This window comes from Hippichthys cyanospilos, chromosome 15 (genome assembly GCF_059441005.1).
Source record: "Hippichthys cyanospilos isolate Australia breed blue-spotted pipefish chromosome 15, RoL_Hcya_1.0, whole genome shotgun sequence".
NCBI classification, from domain to species: domain Eukaryota; kingdom Metazoa; phylum Chordata; class Actinopteri; order Syngnathiformes; family Syngnathidae; genus Hippichthys; species Hippichthys cyanospilos.
The window spans coordinates 6,424,137-6,438,724 of NC_142383.1; the positions used below are offsets into that span (position 1 = coordinate 6,424,137).

A 14,588-nucleotide genomic window follows, 5' to 3' on the forward strand; every position below is an offset into this window, starting at 1 on the left:
TTCAAAGAGACTTTACTCGAATAAGTTGGTTGTGTGAGAGAATAAAAGACTCTGTAGGATAGCTGATTAATAACTAAAGGAAACTCAATACGGTATTTTTACTTGGCCAAATAAAGGGAAAAAAAAAGATTTTTTTTTTTTTTTTGGTTTGTGCTTTCAAAGGTAACATCCAGCCTTGATGTCCCTTTTTTTCTTTTAACAGGAAAACTATATTACCTTGAATTTTAGGTTTATCGCTTTTGGGAGCAGAAATCAGTAAATACTAGAGCTGTGCAGATTCATTCCAGTGTCACTAGAATAAATACAAAAGTCGATATTGGTTTTGTGTTGACACCAAAGACATTTGTATCAAATACTTGTATCCACCCCCTCCATCCACACAAGGGTGGAGACTGTCTTCGGGCACCAGGCAAGGTGTACCCTAAATTGGTTGCCAGCCAATCACAGGGCACAGAAACGAACAAACATTCACTCCCACAAACACAGCTAAGGACAATTTAGAGTGTTCAGTTTTCCCAACTGTGCATGTTTTTGGACTGTAGAGGAGGAAATCAGAGTACCCAGAGAAAACCCACGCAGAACTCGCAAAATCCACACCTGAAGGCCCGAGCCGGAAGCGAACCTCTGTCCCTCAAATGTGAGGCAGACGTGCTGAGCACTCTTCCACTATACCAGCCTTTTACATTTATTTGTGAGTTTATTTAATTCGTACTGGGTCCTTATAATTCCCCTTTAGTGCATGAGCATGGAACATAATTGCTGGCCCATCGTGCTAAAGCTACAATGATTTGTATTTTCAGTGGTGCTTAATATTATTTTGAAAAACAGATCATAGTTTTTTTTTCCACATATTTTAAAATCCAGCTTCAGGTTTATCCGATTGTAGTCCTGCCTTGATTCCACTCTCCATGTCTCCCTCCCCAAATTACTGTTTTGTTTTCTTCATGCTAATTGTAGAACTTTACGAAGATTAAGGAATGGGTAATAACGCAACAAAAAAGTTTAATTTGAAAAAAGAAAATTTTAACAGAACAAATGACTTAAAATGCCATAATCAAATCAATCAATATTATAATCATTATATAAGCAGCACTAAAAATGTCAGGTTTTTGTTAAGAGTTCCTGCTGTGTTATTATTATTATGGTACTTATATTATATGCTCTGTAAAGCACAACACAACACATTACAAAAACATTAACCATAATAAAAACCTAACAAACCAACAAAATGTTTTTTCCATTCTTACATATGTTTATGCCTTGAATGAATCGGTTACAGATTAAAAACAGGAGAGATTCAAAGGGGCTGTGGGAGGCTGACACACACACTCATGAAAAAAAAATCCTCCTCCTATTTCTAAAACTGGTCGAAGGCAGATAGCGGCTGCAGTTAGGTGTTGACTCAGTGTGGCTTGACATCATCAGAAGCTGGAGTAAAGTTGGCCTGTCAGTCTGCTTGAGTTGTGGTCTGCAACAGCTCCATGCGAGTGTTCTCATTTTGCAATTGTTTGACCGTCTAGTCAGTTCAATAAACGTCTAAAAGTAACTCAGTGACTGAGTTTTCCATGCACAGTGTCCATGACTTCCCACCTGGTTCCAAAATTTCCGCTCATCATCCATTGTGTTATATTTAAAACGACTGCACATTGAAATGCAACCACCACGGAAAAACACGGGAAGCATTTATTTTGTTGAGTCTACGATGTTTTTTTGGGGGGGGCCATCAAGATGCCACGTGTTGTAGGCCTATGTCATAATCCCAATTCTGTATGAAAATAAATGGGGAAAACGCTTAACTTCTTGGTATTCGCTAGTCGAAACACCTGTCTAGTTCGAATCCAGTTTGAATGATGTCAAAGCAAGGTTTCGAGGAACGTGCTTATCACTTCCGAATAGTTTAGCAATGTCGTCTTATTTGGCAACTCGTACCGGAAGCGTGTGTTAGGAAAGGGCGTCATGGGCGTGCCGACCAATTTCACTCAGCCTAAGCCAACTAGTAGGTAATTATTTAACTAATATTTGTATTATCCTTTTTTTGTTTTTAACGTAAATTCTATAACCATGTTTTAACATTTGCTTCGTCAGTATAACAATGAACATTTAATAACAACAAATATATATACATATACGAACAATCAGACGTTCCAAATATGTATAACAACAAGGTCATATAAAAAAATGACATATATGGAAAATTAAAATGAAAACTATTTGTGTATTTATTGACAAACTTCACTTAAATTTATCAGAATAAATGTCAAATCGTTTTATTATATACACTAGAAATCCTTGGTTGCGTCATCACGACGTGCCCGAAAGCTGTCTTGCTGTTTCCTTGGATAGTTGTCGCCACCTGCCGCCTAGTATGATGTGTTACCAGCTAGAAGGTTTTCCTGGATGGATATTCCTTTTACAAATACATATTGGATTACTCCTCTTCATTCATTTCATTCAGGACACTTATGATTTGTATCCAACTATTCACTGCTTCCTAGTAAGATATGTTTTCTTTTATTGTTGTCCTAGCCGATATATAGATAAGTGCATGCTTACAGACCATAACAAGCAATGCACACAATAAAAAGCCCCATTTTGTTTTTTGTTTTTTCTCGTGACATGGAAAAAAAGCTGAGATGAACAAACCACGCATTACTTCTAGGGAAAGAAAAGAAACAATTGTTAAAAAAAATACACAAGAGCGGTATTCCCAAATTCAAAAATAGAGTTATAGAAAACTCACGCTCAAAACAAGTTAACTTCGGATACCTTAATACTCTATCATAAATAATTTCAGAGTGTAAATATCAAATACAGTATTAAAAAAAAACTACACAGTGCCGTTTAATCAGTGTAGGGAGAAGTGAAGCCACCAACAGCCATTTTACGTTGCCACTCGCCATTCTTAATTTGTATACATTGATTTCTTCCCGGTGTTTGCACATTATTCACTGTTTATACTGCAAAAAAATACAATTAAATTAAATGAAACAATCGTAAAATGCCACCGTGTGGCGTATGGTTGTACCAACAAGCCTGGGAGAATTGACTTTTTTTTCCATTTCATGGCTAGAAAAATTATTATTAATTTTCTCTTTCAAGATGTTGTTACCTAGAAGTGCTCCTTAAAGATTCGTATGCATCACATTATCAGAACCATCAACATCGAATGAAAAATATAACCCCAACCTCTGTAAATCATAATATTGAGATTCGGAGTACAGGTACTCAAATATTAATACGTACATCTGAATATAAATACACATAATGGTTAAAGTTCGTTCTTTGGGGGTCTCTCATCACTCCGTACAGAGACCCAGAGTTAAAACACGCACAAATAAGTGTTTTCGGCGGGGAATATTATGGCGCTATATTTTAACGCCATTGAATATGACATAAATTGTCCTTACAACGGCAATGTAAGATAGTTGCCGAGGGTCATTTGATAGTCCATTCATACGTAAATCTGCATGCGCAACGTGTAGTGGACGCATATTGATGACATAGACCTGCACGTCTTTCCAAACTTTAACAGTAATTATGAAAACGGCTGTAGTTGTGTGATTTATATCGCTTAGAGCATTGATTATGTTTTATAACATTTACATTTGACACGCGGTGCAAAAGCTGACCTGTGAACATTTTGAACAACACATCTAAACTTTGTCGAAAAAGTGACCTAACACACTTGCTTGTACTGATTCAGATCTCGACCAATCACATTCGCTTTAACGTTCACGACTTTCCAATCAACACGCTTTTTTAAAAGGCTGTAAAGCTTTTCAACTTCCGGGTGGGCGTGTCTATGAAAGGATGGGAAGAAGAGGTCAAATGGGCTGCTAGGGATGCGAAATGTGTGCAACTCTACGCTTCTCCAGACTATTGTTACGTTCGAATATTTCAACGCTGAATTTGATACTCTTCCAAAACCTGCAACTGTAGGCATTGCACGTTTATTTCGGTCCAAGTTCAACTCGTTCAGTTGTTCAAGTGTCGTGCTAACGTTAGCCAATGCTAAATGTCGCGTGTTCGCTGAGCGATCATGTAATGGACATTTGCGAGCTCAAATCGGCCATATAAACTTTCAGTGGAGACCATCGTCTAGTGCGTAAAGGTAGATACTCATACTAGCAACTTCGTTAGTTTCGGGAGAGTCTGTTGGAATCTTGTGTCACTGTAACACCAAGCCGTCATGTTTCACTCCGTGCCCCGTCGTGTCACCACCGAGGTCGGCGTTAGGACACTCAGGCTTCCCCGGGTCAGGTCGTTCCGGCGGGTTGTGCAGGAGGATGACGGCCGAGGCTCGACGCCGTGGCTGGGCAGGGCTGCGGGTTTTTTGTTATCCACCCTGCATCGAGTGGGGGAGACCGTCACGAGATCTGGACGCAGGAGCAAGGGTTTGCTGTCGATATTTGCGGACCATTGCGGCTTTGTCACCGGCCAGAGGCTCAGGCGTGCTTGTCGTATCGCCGAGCTCTACTCTAACCTGTACTCGGAGAGGACCCGATGGACACTGGTGGGCAGCATATGGCGCAGGTTCCAGAGCAAGCATCCCTCCCCGGGCAAGTTGATCGCGGCCCTGGCGGGAGTCTTCGTATGGGACAATGAGAAGATTCAGGATGAGGAAATGCACAGGTTTGGAAACGCTTACTGTATATAGACGCCTTCATTTGTAACGCACCCTTATTTTTATTTAAGCATTCACCAATTGAAAGCCAAGGAGGAGGACCTATTTGAAAATGAGCTCATTTCTAGCACATGGCTGGTGCTTCATAGTGGCCAGAGAAAATTTGAATTGATTTTTCTGCTTTTTTCACATCCATGCAGCATTTTTAGAGTCCTTAGTACTGTGCCATAAATATATTTAAAGAATAAATATGCAATTGATCGGAATGTAAACTTTTAAAACAATCCATCTTAACCCTTGTGCCGTATTTTATCATTATGTTCAACATGGTTCTTGCAGTATTTTAGCCAAGTAATGGCACACCCTGGTATTGCGACAATGAAGAGGTTGTGCCATGTTGAACTCTGACATGTCACCATTTGGGTGAAATTTCTTAAATTTGGCGAAATTGGGTGTTCTTTCAATGTTTTTCCTGTGATGACCAAAAAAACAAAAAACAGGTACGACCCTGCTCATCAGTTAGTACAATGTGTTTTCCCATAGGTCTGTTATCTGTGTAATCATTTTGAAAATGTAAACGAAATCATCCATTTTCTGGTCCACGTTCTCAAAAGCGCAATTAAAGATGACCGCTACTATGTTTTGTACTTTTTCGAAGATGCGGGCTGGAGCTGAAGGCCCTGGAGGCTGTGAAGAGTCTAAACGCACACGCAGGCGGAGCGAGCGGTCGCGCAGAACCCGGCTGGGAAGTTGTGATGGAGAAGAAGGATTTCCGAGTGTGGAAGCGACCCATCCCCGACAGTCACCTCTACGAGTACAGAGGTTAGCAATGGAAAAAATGGCTGTGCATGCACATGGGCCGTTTGAGCTGTCAACATTCATTTCTATTTGTGTTTTATTGCAGTGTTGGGCTCATACACTGATGTCACCCCAAGGCAGTTCTTCAATGTACAGGTACAAATGTCTTGTTCTATGATGTCATACTGGTTTGAAATTGCCAATTGCTGTCACCGTGTACAGCGGAAGAAAAATATGTACAGTACGATAAAATGTTAAAAACGACAAGAGTATATGACCCAAATAAGTAACCAATTCCAGGTTATTTTAAGTATTCATGCTGATATCGTTGGCAATAGTGTTGAGTGGCCCATTGCTCTGCTAGTTCCCCAAAACTTAAAATATATATATATTTTTTTTGGGGGGGTGCGTATTGTTGGCATCATGCTCTTCATCTGGCAGTATCACCAAAAAAGCCTCGGAAAAGTCTCCACGTTTAAATACAGTGGAATATATTTATTATCGTTAAAAATCTATGATTTCAAAATCCAGTGCAAAATGTTCAAACGATTAACGTACATTGAATTCATGTCAAGTTCTAACAGCTTAAACTGAATTTTCATAGCAATTAAGTATTTTTAAACATGTCTAACACCCATCCAGCATTGTGCATTGATTAGGCTATTGAGCTAATTTTCAAATTTTTAATTTTTGAAAAGATGACTTTATCAATTTTTTTCAAGTAAAGCCCATTTTGTATTAAACAATAAAATGACATTATTTACTATTATTATTATTATTACTACTTCCGTTTTTAATGTTTATTACGACGGTGGGCTTTTATTCCATATAAGTTTGAAACCCTAACCCGACTACGTTTGAATGAACCACATGTCTCGTCCTCAACTACCGGAGACTTGGCTGCGTCAAGGAACCGAGAAAAAAACTTCAATATTAAAGCTTGATAAGGCTATTGCATTGACGTCCGTTTATTATTTGTTTGTGTTTAATTTGGCCTATGTACAGCATTGGTGGCATGTTTAGTTATTTTAAGGCGGCCGTGTATTTGTAGACTCACCTCTTGCGCAACACGTTTCTCACCAAGGCAATGTTAGCATACTTCTCTTACTAATGGCCGCAGTATAAATAGCATTACGCTCGACTGACCGCTGCTTTGTCTTTGGCCACAGTTGGATACAGAGTACAGGAAAAAGTGGGACGCTCTGGTGATCAAACTGGAGGTGGTGGACCGGGACGTCAACACGGGCTCCGAAGTCATACACTGGGCTACGCACTTTCCTGTTAGTTCCCCTTCAACTTCTTTTCAATTTCCTTTCCAAATATACATTCTAAAATAGTGGTTCTCAATGTGTGGTGCGGATACCACGAGTGCAGTGCTTCTGAATTATATTTTGCCAAGCCTCCCTTGGAAAAAGAAAACTTTTCAGGCCCCCCCGCTGGACGTGCTAACTATAATTAAGATTATTATCTATAAAAATTGCGTACGTATACCTAAACCTGCGTTCTTTTTAACAGCAACAAAAGAAAAAAGCAATATAAATCAACTTTCAACAACTGTTAATTATTTTTTACAGCGTTTATACAGGTTGCAGCTTAGTCTAAGACAGAAAAAAACTAAGTGCATCAAAGTGGCTGGAAAAAAAAGATCAATTCTTATTCGATTGCACATGACAAAATCAAAGCCTTTTCCCTTGGGTAATCCGATCCCCCCGGCATCACGTCGCACTGCACCAATGCAAGGGGTGTCGGTTTTTTTTTTTTTTTTAATTGATTATTCCATTGAATATTCCATCAATTAATCAAAGTTCTGATCAAATTTGATATTTCTTTAAAGTGTATTACAAAATGTTTTTTCCCCCAGATGACTGCCCAACTGTAATTCAGTTTTGTTTAGTGATGATAAAAAAAAACAACTAAATTAATGGTAGATTATAAGGAAATGCTAAATTGTTGAGACAGCTCACTTTTAAATTAAAACAATTTATCAAAGGTTAAACCATAGATACAAACTTAAAAAAAATATTAATTTAAAAAATAAAACTCGAATGTTACAAATACAGCTGTCACTTGTCACCATTTTTAGAAATTATTATTCTACTGAATAATTACAAGAACATTGTATTACAAAACAATGTTTCCCAAATAGAATTTATTTGCTGATTATTGTTGTTCATTCGGTACTGTCTTTTGATTAAAAACTAAACATGCGATATACAGAAGTGGGATTGAAGGATTGAGGGATTGATCCGTGCAATCGATCTGAAATGTATTCAATCAGTGGTTAGGTCACCGTTTTCCCAATCTAAAAGCAAATCTTTGCAACTATCTGCACTACAGAAATCAGAATAATTACTGCTGAGAAGCTGAAATTAGAGGGTTTGGACAATTTTAAGTTAGTGACTCTAAATGATTACGCAATTATGAAGATAGTTGTTGATTAATTTGACAATCGATTAATCCATTGATTTTGACATCTCAAGTTGTAGTACCAGCAGGTGCCCTCTAGTTGCTTTGAGAAAATGTCACCTTTTAAGTTCAATATATTTACATTTAAGCTATGAGAACAATTTGTTTTAAAAACTTTTTGTTACATTTTTAATGAAATCCTTTATTTAAGCACAATGTTTGGTGTTCAAGATGTGCATAATTTTGTCTAAAAAAAAAAAAAAATATATATATATATATATATATATATATATATATATATATATATATATATATATATATATATATATATATATATAATGTAAAATACTTCACTGTGCTGAACCAAAAAATGTTCTTTTTAAAATGATGTCATCTCTTCCTCCACAGTATCCCATGTATTCTCGCGACTACGTGTATGTCCGTCGGTATGAGGTCGACTTGGAAAACAACCTGATGATACTCGTGTCTAGGTAAGAAACAATTATTAAAAGGATCCATTATTATTATTAATGTATGGAGGTTGAAACCTTCACCCATATGTTAGTCGACACCTTCAGCTTGATTCTTATTCTTCTCTTTTATTCCTTGCACTTTTTTTGGCATGCTACTAAATTTATATTCATTCAGTATGTTCAATCCATTAAGCCTCATATTTGTTCATCCTATTCACTAAATGCATTCTGTTTTCATTCTGTTTTCAACTTTTTTTTTTTTTAAACATTTTCAAACCATTCCTATTCCATCGAGTTCAATTTATTGTTGTCAAACTCGTTAAGAGTTCAACCAGGTCATTCATTGTATATAATGCCATTCAAAATCATTACATACCATTCAAATGATTCCAAATCATTCCACACTTTTTAATCCAGCCTCCCAGCCTTCACATTATTATTATCCATACATCCATCAATTTTCTTGAGCTGCTTATTCTCACGAGGGTTTTTGGCTTGCTGGCGCCTATGCCAGCTGACTTCGGGCTGTAGGCGGCGGACACCCTGAATTTGTCGCCAGCCAATCGCAGGGCACACAGCGCCGAACAACCAGTCACACCTAGGGACAATTTGAGTGTACAATACACCTGCCATGCATGTTTTGGGAACGTGGGAGGGAGTCAGAGTGCCCGGACAGAACCCACGTGGGCTCGGGGACAAAATGCAAACTCCAAACAGGAAGGCTGGCGCAAGGTGGATTTGAACTTGGGTCCTTGAACTGTGAGGCGAACGTGCTAACCACTGCTTCACCGAGCTGACCTATTATTAATATTATTACTATTCTTATTATGGGTAGGAGAGGGCCTTATTTTAAGGTAGCAATTATTAATGTGTTCACTAGTTAATGCAGAATTATTCTAAAGCACCTCTTAATTCTCTCTTACAGCTTTCACACGTAAATTGACAAAATTTCTCCAGAAATTGCATTTTCTAGTGTTTATTATTACGCTTATTATTACTACTATATTATCATTATTATTATTTTTTAGGAATAGGCAAATACAAGTATCGGGCTCAATATTTAAGGCCAAAAATGTAGCCTCAAGCAAGACCATCTCATTAATAGTTGGTGCTGTACACCATTTAAAAAAAAAAAAATCACTTTGTTTAACAACATTTTGTACATATCATGAGTACGAGAGATGTCTGTGTACTCTAAAAGGGAATACTCATACTGGTATCGGTCCGAATAAATTTGTATCATATTTATTGTTTTTTTGTTTTTTTTTTAATGTTAAAGTCAATTTTTGTAAGAATTATTCATGCTCGTTTTGAATTGTTGTTGAGCTTTTGTTGTTGTTTAATGTTTTGTATTAAAAGACAAAGGCTAGACGTGCTCAATTTTTGATGACACGATCTTGCCATTGTAGCAATGCAAAGTCAATTGTCTATATGTAACCTTCAAATTAAATAACAGTGAAATTAAAATATATATGTGCTGGCTTTTTTTTTTTTTTAAGAGCTGCGCAGCATCCTCGAGTTCCCGAGTCTCAGGATTTTGTGAGAGTTCACTCCTATCAATCCAAGATGGTCATCCGTCCGCACAAATCCTTCGACGAGGTTACAATCAAACTGGATCATTTGAGTATTTTAAGAGTACACAATCCAAAGTCAAAAGTTTGAAGCGCTTTGTTGATTGTTGACAGAATGGATTTGACTACCTGCTAACGTACAGCGATGACCCTCAGACCGCCTTTCCTCGTTACTGCGTCAGCTGGATGGTGTCAAGTGGTGAGCTTATCTTTTCGCGTCTCGACTGTGTTGATATCAAAAGTCACTTTTAGACATCAATGACATGTATTCGTTGTTGAATTCTTAGATTTTTAGAAACTACTCAAATATTCTCTGAAAAAATTTAAAGTGAACATCTCCAAAATCCTTAAACTAACCCATGTGAAATGGTTTTGATTTTTAAAAAATAATTGAACGAAGCATTTATTTTTCTCATTTTTAATTTAAAATAGAATAAGGATTAAACTGAAAATAATGTAGTGAACATTTTTAGTCTTCATACAGCCATTGAATAATATGAAAAAATGTTTTTGTTACTAATGTACCTTAAACAATTTAACAAGTTAAAAAATACATAATTATATAATGTATGGAATATTGGAATATGTTTTAACACTTCCACTATGTACTATCCACTGAAATATAGTTTATTTTAAGTTTTTGTAAAAAACAAAACTAAGATATATTTTGAGTTTAATACCTATTTATGTGTATGCCTGCCTATAAATTCCACTAAGTACAGCAAAAGTGATTTAAAGGGAGTGTGTATTTTTTTGCTTTTGCCTGTGGGATATTTAAGGGCATTATGGTAAATGCAGCAATACACACTCCTCCGGCTGTCTATAGCTATAACAGACATGCCGACCTCCGGAGGAGTGCCAGCCCATGTAATATAATTTAATTATAATTATGTACGATTATGTATAAAACATACTGTTTGTTATTAAGAACACATTTATTTGCAAGTTTTTGGAATTTATAGTAATTTAATTCATTTTTAATGAAAACTGTAAATCTTACATATTGTCACTTTAATGTAATAATAACCTCACCCTCCAAAAAAAAAACACTTAAAAAGATTTTTTTTTTCTGTGTTGATAACCTGGAACTACAAACAAACAGTGGTTGCTCTTACATTAGATAGTGATGCATAAAAGAGACTTCATAAAGGACTTGTGGTATTTTTGGACTCCTCTAGTTAGCAGTCTTCAAATAAAGCTGCAGTTGAAATGTAATGCATTTATCTTTCGCGCAAGAGCACCTTCTAGAGGAGTAAAATATTCTCACAAATCCTTCATGAAGCTTCATTTTCTCATCACTAGTCTTAGTTATTCAAATCAACCAGTAGAGGGCAGTCAAGCATGAGGTGTGCCCAGTTACTCATCAAGAAGAAGCAGCAGCAGCTAATATTCCATGAGTAAAGCTAAGACACTCTTTTCTTCAGGCTGCCGGTTGCATTCCCATTAGCTTGACAAACCAAGTCTGTTAGCTGTTGACATAAGGACGTATGGCGCATTCAAATGCACTTGGGCATTTCAAAACCATTTAATAAAAATAATAAGTTATGTTATGTTATGTTATTCTGCCTGGGCACCGGTAAACATCTAAACGAAGTGAAAAATGTTCGTTTCACTCATATATGTATATGTATGTGTGTGTATATATATATATATATATATATATATATATATATATATATATATATATATATATGTATATATATATATATATGTATATGTATGTATATGTATATGTATATGTATGTATATGTATGTGTGTATATATATATATGTATATGTATGTGTGTATATATATATATGTATATGTATGTGTGTATATATATATATATATATATATATATATATATATAAATAAAATAGTTCTACTCGATATGAGGTCAACATTTTGTTTTAAAATTTGTTTTAAAAAAATATAGACATTTTTTAATTGAGTAAAAAAGATATTAACCGTTTTCGATGTGGTTCATATTCTGGTCATTGCGCACAAAATAAAAGGCAGGCTTACAGCGGTGTCCTTTTCTTTTACAGGCATGCCAGACTTCCTGGAGAAGCTCCACACGGCCGCGTTGAAAGCCAAGAACTTGGAGGTGGGCATCCATGACTACGCTGGCGTCATCAAGTCCAACGACAACATGGGCCGCCAGCAGAACCCGGAGCGCCTCGCCGCCGCCGAGAAGAAACACGCCGGCGGTCCCGGTCAGATGTTCGCTTGATGTGGACAACCATATCGGATGACTTGTCACAGATGAAACCCTCCAAAGCCCCCTTTGTGGCTATGTTGTGTGTGGGGATGTGGTTTTTTTTTTTTTTTGGTAGATGAAGTGTCAAAAAGAGGAATGGACCTCGGCCAATGTGTGATGTGTGGTCCAACTGACATGAGAGGCTCGGGCCAAAATATTTGTTTTGGGGCCTCTTAATGAACATTCGGGTGGACGTGCTTTTTTGCTTTTCTGCACTGATAGATGAAGGCCTCAATGGGAGAACGCTGGTCCCCCCCATAACACTCACAGTGACGCTATTTCTGATGTTGTGTCCAAACACGAAGAGGGCTTTAAAAACTAGCTAAACCAGTCCTTCTATGGCAGGGGCGCAGTGTCTTATAACAACCGTGGAAATCCTCACGTCCAAATGGTACACGAGCACTTGGTAGTCCTGGTTTGAGGAAAAACAGCACTTCACAATCTCTTGAGGTATCGTTTCACAAACGGGAAAAGGCAAGGCAAGATAGGGTCACCTATTTCAACAGTTTTGTAACGAGCTAACATTTCACACTGTGACTTTGTCCCTAACTGGATTTAAACGAGATGCACAAGCTCGGTTATTCTCTGTTAATTCCGCTGTGTTCGTCCTGGAATGAATGTACAAATGACGCGCCGTTTCAGAATAATAAATAAAACGATGTTTACAGCCTGGGAATGTGAGTGACAAAAGATGCATTTCCATGTTGTTCCCATTTATCTCGAGCAGTATGCTGCGTTCATGTGGTTTCGTGCACAGACAGGCTTCCTGCTGCTTACTATCTCGGCAATGCCTTGTGTTGAAATTTGCTCACTTATTTTCCCAACTAACACTGAAAAAAAAAAAAAAATCCAACTATGTATGTCGAAACAGTACTAATTATTGGGTGCTGGGTTAGAATACAAGGTGATAAATATGGAAAATGTTACGCGCAAGTATTGTAAGAATTAAGTACTGTATAAACAAATATCTCTAACACAAAATAATACAATAATTTCAGTTTTACAAGAGTGAAACTAACAATTATAAAACAAAAAAACGTTTAAATATTTGATATACATGTACTTACACAATTTTTGAGAAGTCATAATTAAATGCAAATTAAGCACCAATATTGGGAGGGCAAAAAAATATCAGAAATTTGATGCTGTATTAATGAGGAAAGGTAAAATCTTGCAACCCAAAAACAAGTTTATGTGTAAATTTTACAAGATTAAAGTGTGAGACTCAGTTTGTCTCGGAATGCAAAATTTTACTTTGAGTCACAACATGAGAATCAACAGTAAATTTTCTAAATTATACAGGTGCATATCATTTCAATATGCAAGTAGAATTAGATGGATAGATCTTTACAAGAATGAAACAAGGGAAAGGTCCTAATTTGCTAAAAAAAAAAAGTTTTAATTATGTTAAATAAATAATCTTATGAAATAGAGATCCCCCTTATGGAATGAATAATGTATTTATATATATATATATATATATATATATATATATATATATATATATATATATATATATATATATATATATATATATATATACAGTCGAACCTCTACATAGTGAACTTCAAGGGTCCGAGGAGAGAAGTTCACTATGAAGAGAGATTCACTTTATAGAGGTTTTCCTAAAATGTTCAGAATTCATTGATGAAATATGTGAATAATTTTTTAATAAATATGTAAATAATTTTATATACGTTTTTTTTTTAAATAAATATGTAAATAAATGTACATTAAACAACTTAAGTTGTTTAAACACTAAAATCTAATGCGGTAAAACTAATGTAAAAACATTTTACATTGAACAAATATCTTTATTATTATTCCACGAGTCGCATTATCTCTTCTCTCTTCTTCAGAATGCCACATATCGCAGCAGGCGAAGCATCGTACTCCTTTGCAATGGCATTCTGCTTCACTCCACTCGCACACTTCCGAATTATGTCGCACTTCTCCTCCAACGACAAAGGCTTTCGCTTCCGACTTATAGATCTAGCATCCATACTTTTCACGGCAGATTCCGACATCTTAGAATTTTCGGAGGGATGACCAGCGGAGAAACGCATGCGCAGTGGACGGCGGACGAAGTGAAAATGCAAGAGAAAGTCGCGGCGCGCGAGAGCGGCTAGGCAGGGAGGAAATCCCGACAGTGCGCCCAATTTTACAACTTCACAATTTTCGATAAGTTCAGATATTCACAATATAGAGGTAGATGCTGTCAAGGGACTGACTAATAGCATCACGATGAAGAGATTATTCACTATGTGGAGTTTCACTATGAGGAGGTTTTACATACACGTCAAATATAGCTGTTTTGCAAGGGACCGTAAAGATTCGTTCACTATGAAGAGAGATTCACTTTGTAGAGGTTCACTATATAGAGGTTCGACTGTATATATATATATATATATATATATATATATATATATATATATATATATATATATATATATATATATATATATATATATATATA

The 14,588-nt window shown here is 36.5% G+C and overlaps 1 protein-coding gene across 1 annotated transcript; it reads left to right on the forward strand.

Annotated features, from left to right (window-relative positions):
• The first annotated feature begins 3,778 nt into the window (after positions 1–3,778).
• Positions 3,779–12,788, forward strand: stard7 (StAR related lipid transfer domain containing 7). The gene is made up of 8 exons (XM_088434173.1): positions 3,779–4,632; positions 5,283–5,446; positions 5,529–5,578; positions 6,592–6,702; positions 8,237–8,319; positions 9,801–9,900; positions 9,987–10,071; positions 11,901–12,788. The coding sequence occupies exons 1-8, from the start codon at positions 4,190–4,192 to the stop codon at positions 12,083–12,085; spliced, it is 1,221 nt and encodes a 406-aa protein (XP_088290299.1). The 5' UTR covers positions 3,779–4,189; the 3' UTR covers positions 12,086–12,788.
• Positions 12,789–14,588: the final 1,800 nt, after the last annotated feature.